The sequence below is a fragment of the Cryptomeria japonica genome, chromosome 8 (assembly GCF_030272615.1).
Source record: "Cryptomeria japonica chromosome 8, Sugi_1.0, whole genome shotgun sequence".
Taxonomy (NCBI): Eukaryota; Viridiplantae; Streptophyta; class Pinopsida; order Cupressales; family Cupressaceae; genus Cryptomeria; species Cryptomeria japonica.
Genome location: NC_081412.1, coordinates 685,975,153 through 686,000,510, shown reverse-complemented (window position 1 = coordinate 686,000,510; position 25,358 = coordinate 685,975,153). Strand labels below are relative to the sequence as shown.

At 36.8% G+C, this 25,358-nt stretch overlaps 1 protein-coding gene across 1 annotated transcript; it reads left to right on the top strand.

The window, feature by feature from the left end:
* The first annotated feature begins 641 nt into the window (after window positions 1-641).
* LOC131032369 (26S proteasome non-ATPase regulatory subunit 14 homolog) lies at window positions 642-24,379 on the top strand. Its single transcript, XM_057963317.2, has 6 exons — window positions 642-1,001; window positions 10,870-11,047; window positions 23,020-23,101; window positions 23,204-23,380; window positions 23,526-23,693; window positions 23,794-24,379. Exons 1-6 carry the CDS (start codon window positions 872-874, stop codon window positions 23,983-23,985), a joined length of 927 nt encoding a protein of 308 aa, XP_057819300.1. The 5' UTR covers window positions 642-871; the 3' UTR covers window positions 23,986-24,379.
* The last annotated feature ends 979 nt before the right edge of the window (window positions 24,380-25,358 follow it).

Genomic DNA, 25,358 nt, shown 5'->3' with positions numbered 1-25,358 from the left:
AGCAAGAGACTTGCCAAGTAAGCTTCTATAAAAAATTGGAAGCGATTTGAAATTTCCACGTAAGATTTTGAGAAGCACAGAGTTAGGGTGCACAACTACTGGGTCCTCTCCCCTAGTTCACAGTAGTAAGACAAAAATTTCAATGCCTTGCTTCTTTGTAAAAAATAACAAGTAGAACATTAATGAGATTCCTTCCCAAAACAACCTGACTTTGTTTGTAACTCAATTTCTTGTCATGAAATTTGTAATAAACTTGTCATAGTTATCACAATGAAGATGCCAAGTGTATCGAGGGTTATAACATCAAATTATAAAAACTTCTTATTATATGTTGAAACTAAATAACATTTTAGTGTTATTTTATTACTAATAATTGATTTTTACTTCTACTTTCTCAATCCATAACCCTTTTATTAATATTAATTTTTATATCTTCATAAGACTGGATTAAATCTATATAAGCTAAATTAATTTTATAAAATAGTCCTAAAATAAACTCATGAATAAGACGAATGTGTTAGTGCATGAAAATATTTGTATATAAGATAAATAAAAAATAAAATAAAAAAAACCCAATTTCACACAAAATTATTTCTAAATTGCATTATATTGATCTCTTAGTATTCAATTGTGTTTAATATGGGGTAATCTTCCCTAACCCACCCCCAACTGAATGAAAAAGAATAAAGAGGGAAAGTTTAAAGAATAAATGTGCCGCTCTTCTTTCTCTTTAAGAAAGCAAAATATGTACAGACTGAATCGTTCGCACGCCATTTTATAAATTTGAAGGTAATTTCCTTTCATCGAGGGAGAATAGGCTCTTGACAGTAGTTTTTTTCCAGTTTCAGGCTACCCCACGGTCATATCAGACATGGAGAGATTGCAGAGGATATTTTCAGGCGCGGGCGGCATGGGACCGCCTGCTACAGACGGCCCCATGCTGGATTCCTCAGAGCAGGTCTACATTTCGTCGCTCGCCCTCCTCAAAATGCTCAAGCACGGTAAATATTCATTAAAAAACAATTTACTTTAATGAGTGATTGCAAGTCCATTGACCTAGTTATTTTGGCAAGAAAATTTGAGTAATTGCAGGATTTTTCTAGGTTTTTCATATATAAGAATTTTTTAATTCTTTAACCTTTAGGTTTTTGTTAACTGAGGCCCCTACATCTGCAGGGGTTTATAACAGAAGCCAAAAAAATAAAATTGTGTAGAAATCTTTTTGTCAGGTTTTCAAACTAGATTCTGTTATAATTACAGATTTTTTATTGTTAATTTCTTTTTCTTTTGCAGTATATTTAAAAAAAATATTCAGCAGTGAAACGTTGCAACACATTTTCACACTGCATAACAAGTTAACGTTAAATAAAAAAAATATTTTAACTTTTTGGCCTTAAGATTTTAGCAACATTATTTGATCTATTGTAATTCTTTTTTCTGTTTTTGTCTAAAACAAATTTATGGCTTATAATTTTCACAATGTAGATATTTTTCATAGAGATTTTAACTCTCTGGCAACAAGATTTGATTTGTATGTTTTGGTTTTCTATCTCTGGGAATCTTAGGTCAAGGGCAGCTAGTAACTGTGTGGGGTAAGCTTGGACCATGTTTTTAAGGTTTGTAAGCAGCAGTCACGTTTGATTGTAACTTACGAATGCACCTTATAAATGATTTGCTATACCTTGTTTAGATTTACCTTAGTTATGGTATACATATAATAGGTAGCGTGTCACATTTACTAAGATTGACACTGTTAAGGATATCAGCGGAAGGAGACAGATGATATTGTTTGTGTAGATTAGGACACACATAAAAAGGACATGTAAATTGTAATATTTTTCAAAATGCATGATATTTCATGTCTTAAATTTCTGATGATTGGGGGTGCGTGTAAGCACTGTTAAGTATTGTAAGCTTAAATGAGCATCTTTAGTTAGAATTTTATTATTGTGGGATTTGCCAGATGATCTCCATTATTTGAGAAAGTGTAAGATAGATGCATTGTTAAGTGTGGAAAGCTTATATGAGCATTTTTACTGTTAAATTTTATATATTTGTGGGGTTTGACAGATGACCTTCTCGAGTAGTCATTACATTTTTCCTCATTTATGTTGGGAACAATTGCAAAGCAAGTGGACCCACTTAGCATATCAACATCTTTAATCTGATGCATTGTTAAGTGTGGAAAGCTTATATGAGCATTTTTACTGTTAAATTTTATATATTTGTGGGGTTTGACAGATGACCTTCACGAGTAGTCATTACATTTTTCCTCATTTATGTTGGGAACAATTGCAAAGCAAGTGGACCCACTTAGCATATCAACATCTTTAATCATTTGTTAGTAGGTGCATTGTGTATGTGCAGTAAAATTTTTCTTACATTTCATCTGATTCAAAGGACTCATGATGTTTAGTATCATAAGTTTTTTACTGTATCAAGTGATATCTATGATAAGTTATTATTGTATAGGGTTAGAGGGAGATCTACGGGGTTCTTTTTCTTCCATTGGGCCACAGATATGGGGATTGGGCATTGTTGGGAGCCCTAGTTCCAATTTTTTTTCTTGTGAGTTATTACAAAATTTCTATGATTTGAATATTTTACTTTTCTGGCCTTTAGATTTTAGCAACGTTATTACAATCATTTGAGTTGGAAAAACCCTAATAAGTCACTTCCTTCATTGGAAGGTACTGCGTGGAATAGTTAATTGCGGCACAATGTCAAGTTGGTATGTGCCAATATTTAGTAGTTGGTACAATAAATTCCATTTAATGTTGTGAGGACTCCTTATTAGGAGCAATTAGCCATTGCACTGACTATGGCAAGTAAAAGGTTTAAGGTACCAATCCCTATGAGTTGAATGGGCCATTACTAGATGATGTGGTCATTAACACAAATCAGTAAAGTAGATGGACACAAAAATAATTTGGAAAAATAAGGGCTGCAACGTGTTATCTAACAGATGGACAGATGGTAGTATTGCACCTTGATCAATTTCCTTATGACTTTACAGTTACTGTTTTTGAATTCAGCTGGTATCTTTAATAAATTCAATGTTTGTGACACCTTGTACAACTTGTTGGATGAGGTGGTGGTGGAGGCAGAAGTGGATAATGTTGTCTAGAGAGTAACAAACATTTTTTAAGCTGATAGACTTTTTGAGGCAATGTACCATACACAGTTTTTGAGCCCTGGCACCATTTACTTTGTTGAACTTCATCTCAAGGATACAGAGAAACTTAGCTAGGTTAAGAATGTGGTGGAATCTCATGAGAGATCAATTTCATCTCAAAGAGTATCACATTCACATCGTCCAAACTTAAGCCCATGTTTGTGAGTGAAATGTGGTTGGAGAGTCCTTGTTTTAGGAAGGTTGGATTGGAGAGGGTCTGTTGTGACCATTTCACACATCGCCCCATCAAAGATGGGGACCCCTTCTTTTTGTTTCCAACAGCAGTAGTCAGTTGATCAAATGGTTAGCATTTTGAGAGTAGGCTCCAAAATTCTTTAAATGTAAAGATCAAATCACTCTTATGCAACAACAACAATCCTTGCATAACCAATGGAAGCCTTTGCACAACAACTAAGCTCTCTCCAACAACTAGAGTTTCTTGCTTAACAACTTGAAACCATTGTGCAACAATAGGAATACCATACACAACAACTTGAATCCCTTGCAAAGCAACTAGAATGCATGTAGAGTCTTTTGGATCCCATGTGTTGCCATTGAAGGGTCTTGCATAACCACATTGCCCAACAATAGAATTACTTGTGCAACAATTGGAAGTAGTTGGACAACAAATTGAAAGCTCTTGCACAATAACATAAATTTTTTGCACAACAACAAAAAGATTTTACGTAGCCATTATGAACTTTTGTACACTAACAAACAAAATCCCTTGTGAAGCAACCATGAATTCTTGTACAACAAAAAAAAATCTTTTGTACAACAACTAGTAGCACTCGCACAACACTTGTGTTCACTTGCACAAAAAGTAGAGTTTCCTGTACAACAACATGAAAACCTTGTGTAGCACAAGGACTACCTTGCATTGCACATATTCCTCTTTCTTGTATCTTTAGTAGCTCACAAAAGTAACCTGGTTTATGTGTATTCATCCCAAATCTTTTTTAGATCTGCCCACTTTTGAAAAGAGGCCAAGATTTAAGATGTAAATTCCAACCTAATAATTTTGTACCATTATAAGCTCTAATATCCGCATGAGATTGAACTAATTTTGAAATGACAATTTCCAACTTAGAGAGGATTTCCTTTATATTTAGGCGTTTGTTTAAGAAGATTCCCCAATTACTCTCTTTTCAAATTACACATAACTAACAAGGTACTAGAAGGCTTAAACTCTATAATTTTACAATTTGCTGATTTTGTAAACCAGAAATTTCAATTTGATGATATAATTTTAAAAAAAATCCGTTTTAATTTAATTTGTTGATTTCATTTTTAATCTTTTTTTTGTTGTATAGGTGTTATAATCATTGGTTATGGTTCTACAATTGATGGACGCTGATAAAAACCCCATGGAGTATCTATATGAGGCCATGTACAAGACCAAAGAGACGATTCAACATTTCTATGGATTGAATAAAAGCAAATATGAACCCATTTGATGCATTATTGATTAGAGGTCACCTTCAAATTGACAACTCCAATATATTCATGTTGTTGCCCATTTTTCTAACTCTAAGCTTTTTTTCATAGTTCATTTAGAGAAAATGAGAAGGTTATGCATGGCCTCAACATATGTATGGTGAGGGTGGTTTTCAATGAAAATTATGGAGAAGACACAATACATAATGAGTTACAATTTTTTGAGGGGCTAGAGGGTTGGTTGTTTTCTTCACCTCTATTCATTTGTAGGAGAACTACTCTATAGCTAGGTGAAAAAAATGTATTTTGTACGTGTAGCTTATAAGATTAATTATTTTGACTCTTTAAATTCATAAAATCCTTAAGAAATTATAAATGTTGCCCTTACAAGTTTGATTTTGGTGCAACAATACCAAATATTCAGAAAAATGCGTTCATACTTTGCCCCAGCTCTATAGCACTTAAGAGTTGTAAAAACAACTGGTTTGTTTTGAGGCCATTTACACAAAGAAATACAATAAATTGATTCAAAAGCACTTGAATGACCTTGTCTTTGTGCAAAAGAATCTTTGATTGCATGCAAATGAGGTAGAGGGGTAGGAGACACTTGAGGCATTTGACTTTGATGACATCAATTCCTGTTCAAATTGGGTCGCTGAGGATGTGGATTAATATTTTAATGGTGTCCAGGTTTGAGAACCTAATTAAAGGATACGAACTAGGCAACCCTTTTACAAAATTGTAACACAATTTCAACTAGTAGATAACAGAAACTTTCAACAACTCAAAAAAAAACAGCACAACATTTCCATACATCAGCATTCTTTTTCCAGCTCTCAAGCCCAGGTGCTCAGCCTGAGACACTTCACTTAGAAATTATTTATTTCAAACATGACAATCTGCATTCTGGGTGTCCTACATGTTCAACTCAGTCAAAAACATTCTGTTTTTTTCTCTGCATTCTATTTCTTCTTATTTTCTTAAAATTATTTGTTTAATCAAGTTCCAACATCGTATCCCTCACTGCTAAAAGAGGGGGCATTTGAAACCACCCATCCTAAAATTAGACTTGGCAGCCACCCCACTCGCCAAGGATAAAAACCTAACTAATAAAAGGTAAGCGCAGGGTCAGCTACATTGTGTCAGTCAGAAAATAAATGCTTGTGCCAACATAACAGTCAACAACTCTTCAAGGTCAAATATTATTCCTTGAGCATCCAACAGCCCAAAATAGGAAATGAAACTGTCGAATCATTGCATCATCATAACAATTCCAACGAGGGCTAAAAATGTGGCCGTCATATTGGCGCCAAAGAGGGCTAAAAATAGAAGTAATCAGCCAGTCATGGAAGCAAATTGGAAATAAATCCAACTCAGCCACTGCAAACACACAAAAAAAGGCAAACAAGAGAAACTCAATGCCAAAATTGAGTAAACAACAGAAGAGAATGATTCATGAGTCTATAACATTTAACAAAGAACTATTATCCCATGCTTGGCCAACTCAGATGTAGGCATCCAGATTGCTTCTTCCATTGGCTTATTCCTCCACTTGATCAAATTTTCTTTGTATTACTTCCCTTGCGTCTTCTTGCTTTTTCGGATATCTGTGAGAACTTCAACTTCATCTCTTTTCTTTTCAAGCAATTGTTGTATCCAACTTTATTCCTTGGAAGTGGCACAATGTTCTTCACACTTTGATCTTGGTAATAATGATATAGAACAGTAATTTTGAAAATTAGTGAAATATCTGTATCATCAAGAAGTTCTAATTCATAGGCATTCGCTACAAACTTCCTAAAATCTTGCATGGTCCAATTTACTTCCATTTCATCTTGTTATAGGTTCCTTGGGGAAATCTCTCTTTCCTTAAATGTGTTACTAATAAATCCCCAACTTGAAATTCTTTCTCTTTTCTTCTTTGTTCAGCATGCTTGTTGTACTTCATTGCATTGTTCTCCAAGTTTTTCTTGTGTACATAATCAACACAGTCCTCTGTTGCTGCACTCTTTTTTTCTAAATCAGCAGTATCTCTTAAGGTATCCACCCTCCTTGGGTTAAATCCATACACAATCTGAAAAGGGGTTTTGGTGGTGCTTCTATTTATTTAATTATTGTAGGCAGATTATGCTTGGGCAAGAATCAAGTCCCATTGAGTGGGCTTCTTTCCTACTAAGCACTGGAAAAGATCTCCCAAACTCCTGTTTACAACTTCAGTCTGCCCATCCATTTGAGAATGGTAGGCTGAACTAAAACTTAGCTTAGTGTCCGATTTTCTCCACACTGTTCACCAAAAGTGTTCCACAAATTTTGTATCTTTATCTGAGTCTACTTTTGGTTAAACCATGGAGTCCTATTTTCTTATTAAAGAACAAATTTGCAACATGAGATGCATCATTTGTGACTTCTTATAGGGAACAAAATGGGCCGTTTCAGAGAATCTTTATTCAAACACGACAGTTTGCATTCTGGGTGTCCTACAGGTTCAACTCAGTCAAAAGAAGCATACTTTTTTTTCTCTGCATTCTATTTCTTCTCTTTTGTTAAAAATTTATTCCCTTAATCAAGTTCCAATGTACCATCCTCCACTGCCGCATCCCCTTTAAAATAGCATTTTCTCAAAAAAGGAGAGGACATCAGAAACCATCCAGCCTAAAATTAGACCTGGCAGCTACCCCACTTGCCAAGGATAAAAACTTAACTGATAAATGGTAGGTGTATGGTATTTAAACTCCGTCAGCCAGAAATTAAATATTTGCGTCCACCACCTGCAAACAATAAAAAAATACAAGGCAAAGAAGAGGAATTCAATTCCAAAACTGAGCAAATAGCAGAAAATAAGGTTGGTCAGATGCTCCTGCATTGGGTTTAGTGCAAATGAGATCATTGATTTGGAGAGGAAGGCAGCCAAATGGGCAACATATGAGGAGGCAGAAGGGGATCCACCAATGGGGATTTCAGTGCATTCACATCATGTCCCTATGCATGAGGCTCATGTTGCTCCTCAACAAGAAGCTACATCAGTATCATCCAGTTTGAGGATGCCCATGGGCCATGACCACAACCATTTAGGAGCTTTAGTTGCAGATGAAATTTACAGATTATGAACATTGAAATTATAAATTGTAATTTTATTTATATTGAAACTTGAAGTTGATCAGTATCATTGTATTGAACCTGTATATTGATCAATAATGTGTATTGAACGTTATTATTGATCTATATATGAGCAACAATTCTACAACTTATGTTTTTTTTAATCTTCAAGAAAATTGCAGAGTTTTCACCAAGGCTGAGTATTGGGTTTTTTTGGCTCTGTTGAGTTAGAACTATTAGTAGTAGTATGTTTGTGGTCATTTAACTTTAGAGCCTTAAGGTTTAGGTGGTTATTGAAAAGAAACTTCAGCAAGATAGAGTTGATCTTGAGCTGTAGATTCCTGTAGGTAATTAGTCGAGCTCTCTCCCAATAAAGAGAATTCAGTCTTCTATCTGTCAAACCGTAAATCAGCAGGACCAAGTGCATGTGTTCAGATGGGACCTCACTGAGCAAGACCCTATTCTGCCATTGAGAGATGGGATCTGCCAAGTACACTTATTTGGATCTCATGTTCAGAACTAACAAATTTTTTGGCTGTGAGAAATTATTTTACTTTGAGTCTTTTGTGCTGTGTGATTCAGTAGTGTGTCGATATGAGGCCTTTTTATTGGTAAATCTTCAGTGATATTTTAGGTCATATTCAAAATTCAAATGCTACAATTTTACTACATGTTCAATGGAGTTTCAGGCTACCTTATTCCAGTGAGTTGGATTTGAACCAATGTGATGCTTTTACAAGTGCTGCCATTTACAATTACACCACAACTTCTGGAATAGAAAACAAATTGTGAACTCCTAGAAAATAATATTTATTTTTAAGGATTCAATTCTTACCATTTTACCCTATATTTGCGTAAAACTTAAGGAAAATACAATCAACTTTGTACCTTTTATATTTAATAACACTATGTTGCTGGTTTGCTCGCCTGCAAACCTGGATTCTGGTCCAATTTGCTTCAGGGTTGGATATGCACATATTGTGGTAAGTAAAAACAGTAAAAGGAGAAGCAAAAATAAAAAAAAGAGTAAAAGAATTTGCCACGGGTTTGTTCTGAATCCGTGACATACCCACCTGGGACAAATCTGGGCTGCAAGACATGAACCCAGAGGAGCCAGAACACTTGCTGTGAATCTGTGGGATTTTTAATTTATTTTTAAAATATATTTTAAAAAATTGTTGTTATTTGCTCCCATATGTACCCTGGCTGTAAATCATGTCCTCCTTTTATTGCTTTTACTTATCATGCTAAGTGTAGATCCAGATACATTCACGGCCTTCTGTGTAGTGGATATCACATCCTCCACAATTTTTATGAATGGCTTGCCTTGCTTGAGTCTGAGAGAGGTGTCTGCAAAGCACCTTATCACATCCACCCTGAGCATCCCGGCAAACATATCAGGGAGCCTCTTTGGGTTTGGTGTGATAAATTCTGGGAATATCAATGGTTCATGCAGACATAGATGTGGGTGGGCAGGTTCTTCCTCATACACACACTTAAAGCTGCTGAAATGTTTTCAGTTTTTCATATTGCAAGGAAAATTGCTTTTGGCCTTTGTGTGGATATTTCCAACAGATTTTTTTCTCAGACGGTCAAAGCTGGGAATGTCTTTCCCAAGGAAGCACTTCATTTTCTTCAAAACATTGGTCGCAGTTCTTTGAGAGTGATAGCTGCATTTAACAGTCAAATTCCGGAGATCTCTATTCTCCAGTTGGTCACCTTTGCCTGTAACCTAGCCATTCCTGCACAAGTTCTGGGCAAGCTACTCCAGATTAGTCTGGAGGAGGTGGAAAATTCAGAGAGAGTCTTGGTGGCAGTTGAAAGAGTTATGGCTTCATCTTGTGCTCACAATGAACCCAGTGATAAGTGATATCACAAGTATTGTGAATTTACCTAGTTCTGGAGCTGGTAAATATATGAGTCTTTCTTTTGTTTCAATCAGATATCATTATATATTTAATTTTAATATCAGAGTTGATGAGCATCGAATGTATCCATCATGACATTCAAGTTTGACAAGTTTCGACATTCAAGTTTGACAAATTGGCATCAAAGTAGTATTTTATGGTTGTTTTGTTAATTGTATGCATGTTATGTGGTTATCTGAACTTAATTCATGTTTTAAAGCTAAAATATTATACATTTAAAATTTTATATGTTTTTTGTATAGGCATACCCAAAACTTACCTAACCCCATTTTTTTTGTCATATTGGCATTCTCGAATCCTGGTACCATAACCTGATCCCAAACCGGCAACTTATTATTAACATCATTAAACAATGACGTCCTATGAATTCTTGTGACATGATATACACAACTTGCAATGTGAGTGGTGCCTTGGATTGTCTAAATCTCATTGCCCTCCAATTATGATCCATAGTAGCTATGGACATCGAGAAACTCTCTTGTCACATGCAAGACTATCGAGATTTAATCATTTGCAAGGCTGGGATGATTTGTTGAGTGATTGAGTGTAATTCCTGGATGATTGGGATTGCCTAGCTCTAGTGACTACTGTCATGCATTCCCTGTAGGAGAATTGTTTTGCAGTTGTGCTTTGAACTTGCGCATTCCAATAAGTGTTGAGCTTCGAAATTGCCAAGAGAAGAACCTATGTTGTATTATTAGCTAGGTTTTTAACCAATTGACACCCTTCTTCATTACAGTTTCAACCAACTGACAAAAATAATAACAAACACTGATCCTATACACTAGCCAATTTTGCCTTAAAGCAACAGGTGCTAAAGCCATGCATAAGGAAAATTCGACATTTGAAATACAGGCAAAAATGATCATTATGCAGCATAATAAATGAGAAGTCTGATTGGATGTCAAAATAGCAAGCGAACAACTAAACATAATTTGCATTTCTTTTTGGTGTTACTATAGATTATAATTGTACATCTTGAGTTACTTCATTAAAATTAATATGCTTCAGGAGTCTGAATATAAAGTTCTATCAAAAGTAACCTTTATGTTGTTTTCTCATTCAGTTCCCTCTGCAATTAAACATTGATTGTTGTTAATGTTTATTCCTGGAGTTCACCTCTCTAGCGTGTGTCAAGTGAAGTTTATTCCTTTACATAATTACATAGGAAGCAAAATCTGAGTACTTAAGTGCAACTGCTGATGTTTTGCATGTGGACTTGTGTATACTCAGGTAGAGCTGGAGTACCAATGGAGGTTATGGGACTGATGCTTGGTGAATTTGTTGATGAGTACACAGTTCGAGTAGTAGATGTATTTGCTATGCCCCAAAGCGGTACTGGAGTAAGTGTTGAAGCAGTTGATCATGTTTTTCAGACGAATATGCTTGACATGCTTAAGCAGACTGGCAGGTAATTTTCATTTTGGAACTAGAGTACCTCTCTCCCTCAAAATGTCTGATTTTGCTTGAACTATTCTATTGAAACTTTTTATTTTAGATGACTCGAGTTATACATGTCTGGCCCAATAAAATTTTATATGAAATTGCTTTGGACGTTTGAATGCACAATTCACTATCACAGATGCTTACCAATTGATGACTGAAACTGAATACAAATCTGCTCAAATTAAAAGAACCTTGCAGAAAGTTGCATACATAGTGTTGCTTTCTAAGACAATTGTTAAGTTCAAGCAGAACGACAATGTGACATACTGTCTGTTACAGAAAATAATGAAGATGCTGCAAGAAAACATGATACAACAGCTTCTTTATCATAGAGAAACCCAGTGGTGGAAAACTACATGTACATGGGCCATGACTCTGTTCTTCTCTTACCAATTGCAAATCGGCTTCATAAAGTGCACGAGTGACTCTCAATGGGAGTAACTGGTAATGCTGTCAACTACAAACCCTCCGTTAAATTGTCACTCACTTTCTGTGATGCAAAATTGGACTTTCTCAGACCTACTAGACCACTGTGCACTCCAAATGCAGCAAACTCTGTAGTGGCTCTACATAGACTCGATCACATGTACATGAAGAAGGTAAAGGGGATGCTTTAAAATGTTTTCTTCCCTTGACAAATCATGGAAGACAAAGCTGGGATATTTGAATGATGCAGAAGTCCTGTTGTTTAATAAAGAATCTAAGGGGTTCCCTATCAGATGCTTCTGCCAATGAGACATAGTGGAAGACAAAACTTGGATAATTTGAATGATGCACAGCCCAGTTACCTTTTTTCTGGAAGCCCCCAAAGTTTGTGAGTGATGGGTTTAGAACAAGTTAAAGGCATCCAAATGGACACCAATTGTTCTCTTATCAGTTTAGGCCCCTTCGTCTGTTTCGTCAGTTGGTAACAGGTTTAGTATCAGTTGAACCCAAGTCTTTGCTATTTTGGCACTTTTTAATGAGTTTGCCATGGGTTAAAAATTTAAAGCTATACAGTGATGTGTTCTGCTCCCAAACTTTGCATCCCCATCTCTACACCTGTTTCTGGGACATGGACGATGGACACCTCATATGCCTTGTCCTGGAAACCATAGATCGCAAACTTGGACTCAGAGAGTACTCAGCAAGCCCAAACTTTTTGACTCAGCAAAAACTCGACAATAACTAGGGTTTTGAAAAGAAAAAAATTGTGTTTTTACCCATTTTACCCATTGTGCATTTTTTACGTTACATTTTTTGCGTGTTCTGAGCACGTCCGGCGATTTTTTGGTGAGTAAGAGCGATCCCTGCAACTCATGAGTAAACCCGTGAGTCACAAAGGGCAGAAAATGACAAGTACTTGCCAACACGGTGAGTACTTGCTGAGTATGTAAACCATGCTGGAAGCAGTAAGTGATTCCTGTAATGTCTGTCATCTGTTCCACGGATGTCAAGAGGTCCACTATTGAACAATAAAATATATATTTTTTTTATTGCTATCATATTTGAGTCAATGACCATTGAATCTCAAATATGATGCATTGTCAATGTCTAGACTTGAATCTTGTTGTCATATACATCTAAACTTTGTAAACATTTCCATATATATAATTTTTATATTGCTGTTCTCCAAAAAATGGCCTTCTAGATTGGTATTGCTTATATGTCCTGGCATTTCTGGGACATTCCCAGAAGTGCCATGAAACATAAGCCAAAAGTCATTGGTGATGTGTTTTTTGTATGGACTGAATGTCTCATCTGAGTGTTATCACATGTTTCTGCCTTCTTATGTTTCCTTATTCCTAAGTATCATTGAACTATGTTTACTGGTGGCATTGTTCCAATCTGTCATGTGAAGGTTGCTAATATTTTTTCTTAATGTATTGGTTCTGTATAAGTTTGATGTCTTCATTTCAGTTATGTAGTGGTCTTAATCAGATGTCTGTGCATCACTTAGTCTTTGATGGATCAATTTTATATCAAGCTTGGGACACATTTAGTTAAAAGAATTCTGAAAAGAATGTAACATACAAATCAGAATCTCCGCATAAGCAATTGGATGCCTTGATTTCTATGTTTGTTGCCTTGGAAAACACTTGGGAAGCTATTTTCAGGAATAGAACTATGAAGAACAAAGTTCTACTGTAGGAAGAAAATGATTGTCTCGCCATTCGTTATGGAGAACAAAAGTATGTACTATCATATATAGAAATTCTAATGTATGCACAAATGAGGATCTTTGTTAATCCTCTGTTCTTGCTGTGTGAATGTCTCATTGCTAGTTGAAGGTTTATTGTTCAAGATTCTTTAGAAGGCCTTTATCATTGTTCTTTCCCATGTGAAGTAAAGTCAAAGTTTCACCACTGATTTCTGTTTTGCCAGCCTTTTGCATGTCATAATCAGGTTAATTATCTGAATCTTCTTGCAAGGTTTAACCTAAAATATTTTGTTGTGTTGCTGGATATGCCCACTCCTCCTCCTTAGATGTGTGTACTGCTGTATCTGGTATGGATATGGGTACAGTATGACATGGATGTGGGTCAGGTACTGTAACTGCGCATGCCAAAAATATATGACTTTTCCAGCTGTGCTGGAAACTGTGCGATTTGGATTTTAAAAAACTGACTTGAATCTCCCCAAAATTATAATAAAAACCTAAAAATGTGCAAAACAATACATTGAACATGTTATTAGAATATTTAATTATATTTTAGTCACCTATATTTAATTATATAGGTGATCCCTATATTTTAGTCACCTATATTTAATATTGCAAATGGGGACCTCCACTTTTTTTTTTCTGTTTTCTAGGTTGGTAGAGTCTTGGCTATTAGCCTTTGCGTTCAGGAGGGGTAGTCTCTCAAAGGCCAGTATGAGACAATTCCTTCGTCTGGTAATCATCTTTGAAATAGAAAAAATCTGAGATGAAATGTCGAGTCGAGTGTAGAAGGTCAAGTAAGGTGTCAATTTGAGCAAGATTAGAAGAAAGGGGTTTGGTAAGTGAAACCCTTGGATGAAATTCCACTAGATATTGAATGATTTCCTTTACCATCCAAGAGGTTTGATGGCACTTGACTGAGAGGCAGGATGCAAGGGTGAAAATTTAGTGAAGTGCATGAAGATTTCCTTTGCTCCCTTGGAGGAGCGAATGTGATTTCCTTTGCTCATCAATTGGAGCAAAATTTACTTCCTTTGCTCCTCCTTAGGAGCGAACTTCCCTCCATTGCATTCTAAAAGGTGAGTTAATGAACTTCGATGCGTGGAGAACATACCTTGAGCATTTCTTATGCTTCACCTTGTATATTGCCATGGCATGAGCAAGTGAAAGGATCAAATTCTGAAAGTTTAAACCTTAAGTCACTTCCATTTCTCCCTCCCAGGAGCGAATTTGACTTCCTTTGCTCCTCCTTAGGAGCGAATTTGACTTCCATTGCTCCCTTGCTGGAGCGAACTTGACTTCCTTTGCTATTGTGACCCCCAGCATGACTCCTATTGCATTCTAGAGGTCTGAAATGGATGCAGTGAATCCAATGGAAAGGATGAATTGATGAAAAAGTTGATAGAAAGAGCTGAGGATGGTAAGTTTGCTGCACTTCCATTGCTCCTTCCTTGGAGTGAAGTGCACTTCCCTTGCTCCTTCTTAGGAGCGAAATTCCTCCCATTGCCTTCTAAGGAGCATAAGGTCATCATATGCTGCCAAGCAAAGAATCTAATTTCCAGTCAGCAACCTAAAAATTTGACTATGTCTGAGCAAACTTCCTTTGCTCCTTCTTGGGAGCAAATGTGATTTCTCTTGCTCCTCCTTAGGAGCGAATTTCACTTCCTTTGCTCTTCCTTAGGAGCGAAGTCACTTCTCTTGCATACTCAATGGTGATTTGATGAATTTTAATTAAGGGGGAGAACGAATCTAGATGCTTCACCTTGCATGGAACCCTACCTTTGCCCATGAAAAGGACCAAGTTGATGAAAATTTTGATGAGGAACCGCTGGAAATGTTGAAGTTTAATGCACTTCCTTTGCTCCTTAGGAGTGGAAATCACTCCTTTGCTCCATCATTGGAGCGAATTCCACTTCCTTTGCTCCATCTTTGGAGCGAACTTCCTAATTCCTATGCCCAACAACTTGAATGAATACATTTTGGCGTCAGGGTTTGAGTCTTGTTCAGTTGCAATCAAGTCAGCCTTTGGAGATAATACTAATTGCATTTAAAGCCTTATGAGGTGGGCCTAAGAGCTAAGAAGGCACATCTTTTCCCTCGCACACCTATAAAGGCTAATCTAAAATCAGTCATTTGTTCACTTTAAGCAAGCATATTCCTTCTCTACATAAGCAAGACCGAACCTCACTTCCTTTGCCAATGGAAAGGAGTCACCTCCCTTATAAATGCACTTATCAGACCTGCAACACATAAAAAATCAGAGTCCATATCAAATTGAGAGGGTGTGTAAAGGTTATATATCATGTGCGTTTGATACCATACTTGTTTTGTTTTGCAAATGCGAGAGGATGATGATGCAAATTACAAAACAACACCTTGAAAGAGTAAAAGGAGGAAGATTTCAAGATCACCGCCACCATACATCTTCAAGAAGAAAACTTCATCAGCAAGCACAAGGGTATGAAGGAAGGTGATTACACAGGAAGGATCTCAAGTTATTCAAGAACTCTCACCGCATCATGTTGACATGAAGAGGTCAAAACCTTGAAGTGTAAAGGAGAGATCATACAACTATCTCAAGGCAAGATAACCAAGCAAAGATGGAGAATTGACTTAATCATGATGATGCTTCCCATCATCACCACATCGAGCGAGCTTGAGATGTTGAGTATCAAGAGATATTGCTCAACATTCCTTCATGATAATCTGTTAAGTCTACAAGCAAACTGAGGTGTCATCCTAGTCACTACTCACCCAATCAGAAGGTTCCACATTAGTATGTTTGGATGTAATGAACCAAGCTCATCCATAGAGGCACAAACTCCAATATACCTACCCTCACATCTATTGGTCAAATATTCAAGAGAGGACATGTGTCCAAATATTGTAATTATTTCATTGGCTAAGAAGAGTTTTTTGTAACACCCCCTAATTAGGGTTTCATCTTGGCCATTGATTCCAAATTGATCCGAGCCTTTGAATTGTAATGAACTCTATATATAAGGCTCAAAGTCATTTGTAAAGGTTAATAGGAAGTTAATAGAAAAGGAGAATATAAAAAATAGGGGAATTTAATAATAGTTAGAAGTTGGATTAGAATAGGAGGAATTGTTGCTAAGACTTGTAAATGAAGATACTCTTTTCATTGAAGTCATGGTGAAATGTATTATTTCAATAAGTCACATGGTTTCTACATCTCATTTGCTTTCATGTTGATTAGATTGAATGGAGGAATTTGTCAAATGCATTTGTGTGGAATCCATTTAGTCCATACCACTAGCCTCTTGTTGATTGTTAGTGTGCCTTGCATGGTCAACTAGAGCTATATGAGCTTAACTTCAATTGTTATACGTCCATTGTTTATGCATTAACTTGGATGGTAATGATTTGAACATCTTTGAATTATACCTTGGATGATTGCATTGAACTTGTGTCAGATTGTTCGATTTGATGGTGAGACCTTGCCTAGTAGGATTGCATCGAATCATTCACCTTTTCTGCATTCTAGACCTTAGAATAGAATTCCTCAACCCTTTCCCGTTTGTCCTTTTTTTTCAATTCAAGTTAGTTTAGGAAAGAAAGCATCACAAGATTGCAATATCAGATGATCAAGTTCCAGTAGTATTCAAGCATTTATGTACAGCGTAAGTCCCCTTGTGATTCCAGCATGATCACATCAAACCATTGAGCTTATCTACACATCGTGACCTGACATTAGGAACCTTGGAGTCTTCCAATTGATCACAAAGTTTAGCATTTGGGAGGACTTTGTTCAAGAGAGGATAAGATACTTTTGGGTATTTTATTCTGTGTGTTTGATTGTGCATAAAAAACACATCAACACGTCCGACAAGAGCCGAGCTTTCTTTCTGAAGAATATGCTGTTTTCTATCATGGCGGATGAAAAGACATCTATCTAGGCACATATTTTGAAGATCAAGGACATCCATGACCAGTTGCAAGCTATTGGCCGCACCATGGCTGGAGAGGGTATGGTAGTGATCACGCTGAAAAACCTTCCTAGATCCTACGAGCATATCATTGATACGCTCAATACCACTTCTACTAGTGTTGATCCGAAGTTTTCTGATCTTTGCAATAAGCTTCTGTAGCAGGATTGATGGAAGCAACAGTTTGGAAGCAGTGCTAGTTTGTCAACTGAACAAGCCTTCATAGCCACAGCCTCTGATGAGCACAAAGGTAAAGCTCTATCCTTCTAGCAAAAAGGACAAGGTCAAGGTCAATCTCAGCAGTCTTCGAAGAAGAAGAGCTTATAGTGTAACTATTGTCATCAGTTTGGCCATTTGGTGAAAGATTGCAAGAAGTTGATAGCATCCTAGCAATCCAAACAGGGAGGGTTCAAGCAGAAAGCCAATTCTACCACGCATCCTGATCAGAAGGAATCTGCCTTGTATGCGTTCATGGCCCAAAGCCCATTTGATGATGTACAATCATCAGCCTAGTACATTGACTTTGGAGCCGCTCGACATTTCACACATCGTTGGGATTGGTTTACATAGTACATGCCTTTCATTGATTCAGTAATCTTTGGAGGAGGCGAAGAGTATAATGTTGTCGGTAAGGGCAACGCTCAAATTTCATCTGGTGGGAGGGATTTGATATTCCTCAATGTATTACCTGGTATGAAGCTCAATCTAATGTCAGTCAATCAGATTATGCAGCATTCTCCACAGCTGGATGTCGTCTTTGGTTTGCACAAGTGCATCATTGTTGACAAAGAGACTCGCACTACAGTTGCTGTTGGCATTGAGGATCATGGTCTTTATAGACTTGTTGATTCTGGTAGTTCTCAGGAGCTTGCCATGGCAGCTAGGAGTACTTTCATCAGCACTCTTTGGCATCAACATTATGGGCGCTTGAATGTTCATTATCTCTCTCAGTTGGTTCGAGAGGATCTAGTTGTAGGATTAACTGAGATTCAAACTCAGAATTATGGAGTTTGCGGAGCTTGTCAAGCTGGAAAGCAGCGTAGGACTTCGTTTTCAGATGGAGACGCTTGGAGAGCATTCAAGGTCTTACAACTCGTTCATGCGGATATCTGTGGTCCCATGAACACTCCATCAATCACTGGATGCAGGTATTTTCTATTGTTTGTTGATGATTTCAGTAGATGCATGTGGGTGTATTTTCTCAAGAAGAAAGTAGAGGTGTTTACCATGTTTCAGAAGTTTAAGGCCTCGGTGGAAAAAGAGTCTGGCTATTAGATAGTCACTCTTCGGTTCGACAATGGAGGGGAATTTTGTTCTACAGAGTTCACCAACTTTTGTGCATCACATGGCATTAAGCATCATCTTACCACACCTTACACCCCTCACCAAAACGATGTTGTTGAGCATAGGAACTGTAGAATCACTGAGATGGCTTGGTCTATGTTGGAACATGGAGATGTTCCAAAGCAGTTTTGGGCGGAAGCAGTCTTCACTACAGTCTATCTTTTGAACTGGTCTCCTACAAAGGCCGTTAAGAAGATGACTCCAGAGGAAGCTTGGTCTGGTAGGAAGCCCAAAATTAGTCATTTGAATTTTTTTGGCTCTACAGCTTATGTTTGGATTCCTGATGCCAAGCGCACCAAACTAGATTCCAAGAGTCATAAATTGATGTTCACTGGCTACAGTGACAACCATAAGGCTTATCGCTTGATTGATGTAGACATTGATCGTCTTATATTCAATCAAGATGTTGTATTTGATGAAGAATGAGGGCCTTTTCAGCCCGATACTCTTGTTTTGAGCACTGAGGATCAGCCTCCAAAGTCTACAAGTATGGGTGTTCACCTTCCCTTAGCTCCACTTGATGGGAGGGATTCTGCTTACTCTATAGTTGTGGGGTCTCCCAGGCATGACATTGTGCCACTTGACTTTCCTCAGGACCATTCGGATCCACATCCAGATGAGCTTGCTCTAGATATTCCAGGTAATCTTCTTCATCCTGCAACAGATGTTGGTACTTCTACACTCCGGCCTAAAGTGGTGGGCCAAGACCATTGGTGATGTTCATGATGATGAGCTCATTGAGGGTAGATCATATAGAGGTAAGAGGAAGCAGAACACAGTTAATTTTGCTCTTATGGCCAACATTCACAGTATTTATGAGCCTTAGACATATATAGAGGCTAAAGGTGTACTTGAGTGGGAACATGTTATGGCAGTTGAGCAACATAGTCTTTTGAAAAACCACGCTTGGGTATTGTCAGATCTTCCACTAGGGAAGAAGCCCATTGGCTGCAAATGGGTGTTTAAAGTTAAGCATAAAGCTGATGGAACCCTTGATAAATACAAGGCTCGGTTAGTAGCAAAAGGGTTTTCACATAATGAGGGCATTGACTACGAGGAGACATTTGCTCCCACAGCCAAGATGAGTACCATTCGGCTTGTCCTCGCTCTCTCAACTCAGTTTGGATGGAAAGTCCATCAAATGGATGTCAAGAGTGCCTTCCTCAATGGTGATTTGTAGGAAGTCTACATGACACAACCTCTAGGTTTCAAGGTTGCCGGAAAAGAACATCAGGCATGTAGACTAGTCAAAGCACTCTATGGCCTCAAACAAGCTCCTCATGCATGGTATATAAAAATTGATAAGTAATTGATTGATCAAGGCTTTCAGAGGAGTCCTTCTGATCCCAATTTGTATGTCAAAAAAACGGGTGATGATATTCTATTTCTAGTCATCTATGTTGATGATCTCATCATTACTGGCAGTGCAACACATTTGATCAAGCAGGTCAAACAAAATTTGTGCAAGAATTTTGACATGATAGTTTTGGGACTTTTCCATTATTGTCTCGGTGTAGAGGTTTGGCAGATTGATAGTCACATATTCATTTCTCAGTCAAAGTATGTCATGGGCCTGCTGGATAAATTTCAGATGCAAGATTGCAAAGCTGCATCTACACCTACGGAGATATGTCTGAAATTATCAACCAAATCAGATTCACTTGTGGTAGATGAATCTTCATTCAGGCAACTAGTGGGCAGCCTCATCTATCACGCTATCACTAGACCTGACATCAGTTATGTTGTGAGCTATATTTCTCGCTTCATGTCAGCCCCAAAAGCTAATCATTGGATTGCAGCGAAGCTATGTGAAGGGCACTCCTAATTTTGGCATTTTGTACAAGAGAAGCAAAGATCCTAGGCTGGTTGGTTTTATTAGACTTAGATTGGGTAGGTTATGTTGATGACAAAAAGTCAACCTCTGGGTATGTTTTCAGCTTGGGCACAAGTGCAGTCACATGGACCAGCAAGAAGCAACATGCAATAGCCCTTTCCTCGATTGAAGAAGAGTATTGGGGAACTATTAAGGCAACATGTGAGGCAATTTGGCTACATAGGATGCTTGCAGACATGCAAATGTCTCAATTAGGACCTACTCCCTTGTTTTGTGATAATCAAGGGGTTTTGAAATTAGCAAAAAATCTAGTCTTTCATGAGTGGACCAAGCATGTGGAACTACATTGTCATTTCATCCGCGAGCATGTTGAAGATGGATCAGTGATATTGCAGTACATTCCAACAGAAGATCAGATTGCAGATATCTTCACTAAGTCTCCGAGCCTGATAAAGTTTGTCAAATTTAGAGGGCAACTTGATGTACTAGATAGAATGACCATGACGAGAGGGTATTAGAATATTTAATTATATTTTAGTCACCTATAATTAGTTCTTTTATTAATGGTCATTTAGCTTTTTTGTTTTTACTTTTAGCTAGTTAAGTGTAAACTATTGCTTCTTTATTAAAGATGCATGGTTAGCTTTCTATTATTTGGCTTTTTAAGTTTTATTTAGTATTTAGCTTTTTAGTCATTCACTTAAATGATTTGTTCTTTTTATAGAACATCGTCTTGTAAACTCTATATATACATTTTTCACCAAGGTTGTAGGGAAACGTCTCCGTGACCACCTGGTACGGGTATCCGGTACTGGTTCGCGTATCCGGTATAGGAGGCGCCTAAGGATTCTTTGGTGCCTCTGGGAGGACTTGGGTGGGAGACAGGAGGAAGTGTCTTGAGGAATCTTGGTCGGAAAAAGGGCAAAACAGTGGCGTGTGACTTTTTCGCGACTTTTCCTCCAGTCAAAACACTGTTGCAACCCTAAAAAGTGCCTTTTTTTTCGTGGCAAAACACTGCGAACACGTTTGAGCCACGCGATTTGTTTTTTTCAGGCATTTTTAACTGCGTGAAGGGATTTTCGGGGTTTATGGGAGAGGAAAGCTAATCCAACTGGAATTTGTTCTGTGCGAACTGCAAAACAAGTATTCCACTAATCCGTGACCGTAATCCACGAATTTGTTCTGTGCGAACTTCAAATTTTGTTTACTGCCGATATTCATGGGTTCATGATTTTTCTGGTTCTAACTTCTACGATTTTTCACAGTTCATATACTATGAATTTGTTTTAAGACTTAAGTTAAAACAAATTATTAATTTTAATTTTATGATGTATTTGAAAACTTTTAAGTTTTAACTTTTTGCATTTATATATTTTATATTGTATTTGATATTTCACTATGACACAATGATTGTATGACATTTTGATCCTAAACTTCATAGTTAATGTTAATTCTTGTTTTGAAAGTTCAATGTCATCATATTTTCAGATTTTCTATAATTTATTAAATTATATTAAAAAAAATTGGCGTCTCCAAGTACCCCGTCTCCTATTTTGAAAAAATAGCCATACCAGTACCAGTACCAGTCTCCGGTGTCTCCAAGTACCCCCGTACCCATGCAACCTTGTTTTTCACATATAAAGGACTTTTGATAAACCATTTATGTAGTGACTGTATTGGATAAGATGACTGCTTGTTCTGGATGAAGTGCATGAATAAGTAATGTCAGAAGCACATTCGTATTAAAGGCAAGCAAGCGAGCTTGGATTGATCCAGCCAATCAGGGACAAAATCCGACAAATCAAACTTGCTGCTCAAATATTGTTCGGCAACATCACAAGGAGTGATGTAATGTCCTTTTTGGGATATTCATGATTTTTTGTAATGTCCTTTCTGGGATATTCCTCATTTTTGCTTTAAATTTTAAAACAACAATTCAAACTCAAGATGTAAATTGCATTATATGTATAATTTATAAATCTATGAATAATTCTGAAAATAGAACTTATCTTCATTTTCTGTGATAAATCTTCAAACTGTCATGCCAAAGATCAACAATACTTGGATCATTAAATCATAGCATGATACTCAATTGATCAAATCGGGAATTCCCCGTAAATACCTTGCAAATCTGCTGAATTAAAAGACCCTGTTCCTAACTCAACAGTGACAAAACCAAGGACCCTGTCCCTAGTTTGTTAAAGGTAGGAAAAGAGCCCATCTCTCCAAACCTTAGCCTACCTTGTGAGCCTGGATCCTGTCCGGTTTGCAAGTACTAACTAGAATTCAAAATTGATATCTTAATGTATTTGCTATACTATTGCTGATTGCTTGAAAGAATTAATGCCTGAATGATTGATATTTGAATGGTTGAGGTCTGTATAATTGATTGATTGATTGCTGTTGAATGCTTTTTGACATTTGAATGATTGATGTTAGTATGATTGATTGATTATTGAATGAATTTCTGATTATGTATATAGCTGAATGAATTGATATTTGATGCTGAATTCCTACTTTTATGATTCTCCCTTCATTAATCCTTTCTTGATTGCTTGAATGATTCTTCTTTGATTGATATCCCCTTTATACTTCACTGGTGAAAGACTCATGAGAATTGAGTCACCACCCTTCATTACTGCCTTTGATTGGTCTATGTATGTTTGTAGACAGGAGATGGTTGTAGGATGGTACCATTCACATCCTGGTTTTGGATGTTGGCTATCAGGTGTTGATATCAACACCCAGCAGGTAATTAGGACATTTTAACTTAATGGCATCGTTAAACTCTCTAGTTAAATTGTTATATTTGTTTGTGGTGTAAATGGTGAAATTGATTGGGTATTCTTGCAGAGCTTTGAGGCTCTAAATCCACGAGCTGTTGCTGTGGTTGTTGATCCTATTCAAAGTGTAAAGGGAAAGGTTGTGATTGATGCATTCCGCTTAATCAATCCACAAACTATGATGCTTGGGCAGGAGCCTCGACAAACAACTTCAAATCTTGGGCATCTGAATAAACCATCAATTCAAGTAAGGAACTAGTAGGTATTATAGGATTTTAAGAGTTAATTGAATTTAGTTATTACTTTTATTTTGAATTACACAAGTTGGGTGTTGACAGAATTTTCAAGAGTTACTAATTGCATTTAATCTGTACTCTGAGTTTTCTTCATAGGCATTGATCCATGGTTTGAATCGACATTATTATTCGATTGCTATTAACTATCGAAAAAATGAGTTAGAAGAAAAGATGCTACTCAACTTGCATAAGAAGAAATGGGCTGATGGTCTGACCCTGCAACGCTTTGATTGTCATGCTAAGACAAATGAACAGACAGTTCAGGTTGGGAGTTGGGTTAAGCATGTCCTGAATTTAATTATAATCTGTTTGCATGCTCTAATTTGCACATTTAGCATCTCATCCAAAATGTTCTTGTCTGCAGGAAATGCTTGATCTTGCAGTCAAGTATAATAAGGCTGTACAAGAAGAGGACCAACTACCTCCTGAAAAGCTTGCTATTGCCAATGTAGGAAGACAAGATGCTAAAAAGCATCTGGAGGAACATGTCTCGAATCTGATGTCTTCAAACATAGTTCAGACCCTAGGGACGATGCTTGATACAGTTGTTTTCTAAGTTGATTGTGTTTACTATCTTTGAGGTCCCAGAAACGAGTAAACATCTTTGGCTTTCACATCTCTGCATTTATCAAAATAATCAGGCAGCAAATGTAAGGAGTGTTGACCAAACCTCTATGATCTTTATTTGTTAGAATTTAGAATGAGACTGCATATTCAAGGAATCAAGGGTTTGTCAAAATTTGGTCAAAGCTCATTAGTCATGGATCTAACGGTTGAGGTTTCATATCCTATGGTTGTAACTGCAATTGAAGTTGAATGATTGTGACCGAGACTGTGGAGTGTACAATGTTAGTATATCGATTATTTAGATGTTTGAGGTGTTTTTGAAATTTAAATGTATGCAACAGTAAACATGAAAACAAAGAGTGGTGTTTAAGCCTTGCTGGTGATTGATGGGTGCTTATTCTTTTGTATTCTAATTGTTTAATATTTTCTTTAGCAGCTGCTAACAAGAATCAGAAATTTAGTCAGCTGAGATGCTGACAGATAAAGTAAGGAAGAAGATGTTTACCAGAGATGAACTCTGGACATGGGTGGAGATGACTAACCAATTTCCTTGTACACATATTTTAATGTTTCTGTACTCTTGGGTATGAAATTCTGATGAATGATGATCATGTAAAAAGTTAATATGAATGGTTGTGTATTGTCAATTGGTTGCACGTGACAAAAAGTCTTGAAAACTTATCATCATACCAAATGAGATAAAGTCGCAGTTCTGAAAATTTATCATAGAATATCATACCAAAGGATTCTAACCAATTTCCTTGCGCACTAAAAAATAAATAAAAAATTCTTTAATGTTTTTTTACTCTTGGGTATGAAATTTGTGTTGAATGTTGATTACGTAAAACAGTTAATATACAATGGCTATGTATTGTCAATTGGTTGCAAGTGAAAAAACTAGTCTTGAAAACTGATCATACCAAATGAGATGTTGCAATCTTGAAAACTGATCATAGGATATCATAAGCTACTTGACTTGTTAAATGTTTTACTAAGAGGATTATATTGTCACTTGATTGCAAGTGATAAAATTGCAGGCTTGAAGAGTGATTATAGAACATCATTTGAGCCACAAGCTAAAGGAATGCCATTTCCATTAGGTACATCATATGTAGGAGTTTCGTTAGCATCTACATTGACTTTGGCAAGCTCTACCATAGACGCATCAAGTTGATACATTTAGGGGTTATATCCCAATTTTTCACCGTTAATTTTTTGTAATCATTTCTTATGAGATAAAGTGATGCAAGTTGGAATGGATATATAAATTAGTCTTAAGATTTTCTTCTTTCATTTTGCAGCTAGTTGTTTATACTTTTTGAGTGAAGAGAAAGTCAATGCAACTTAAATATAAAATGATTA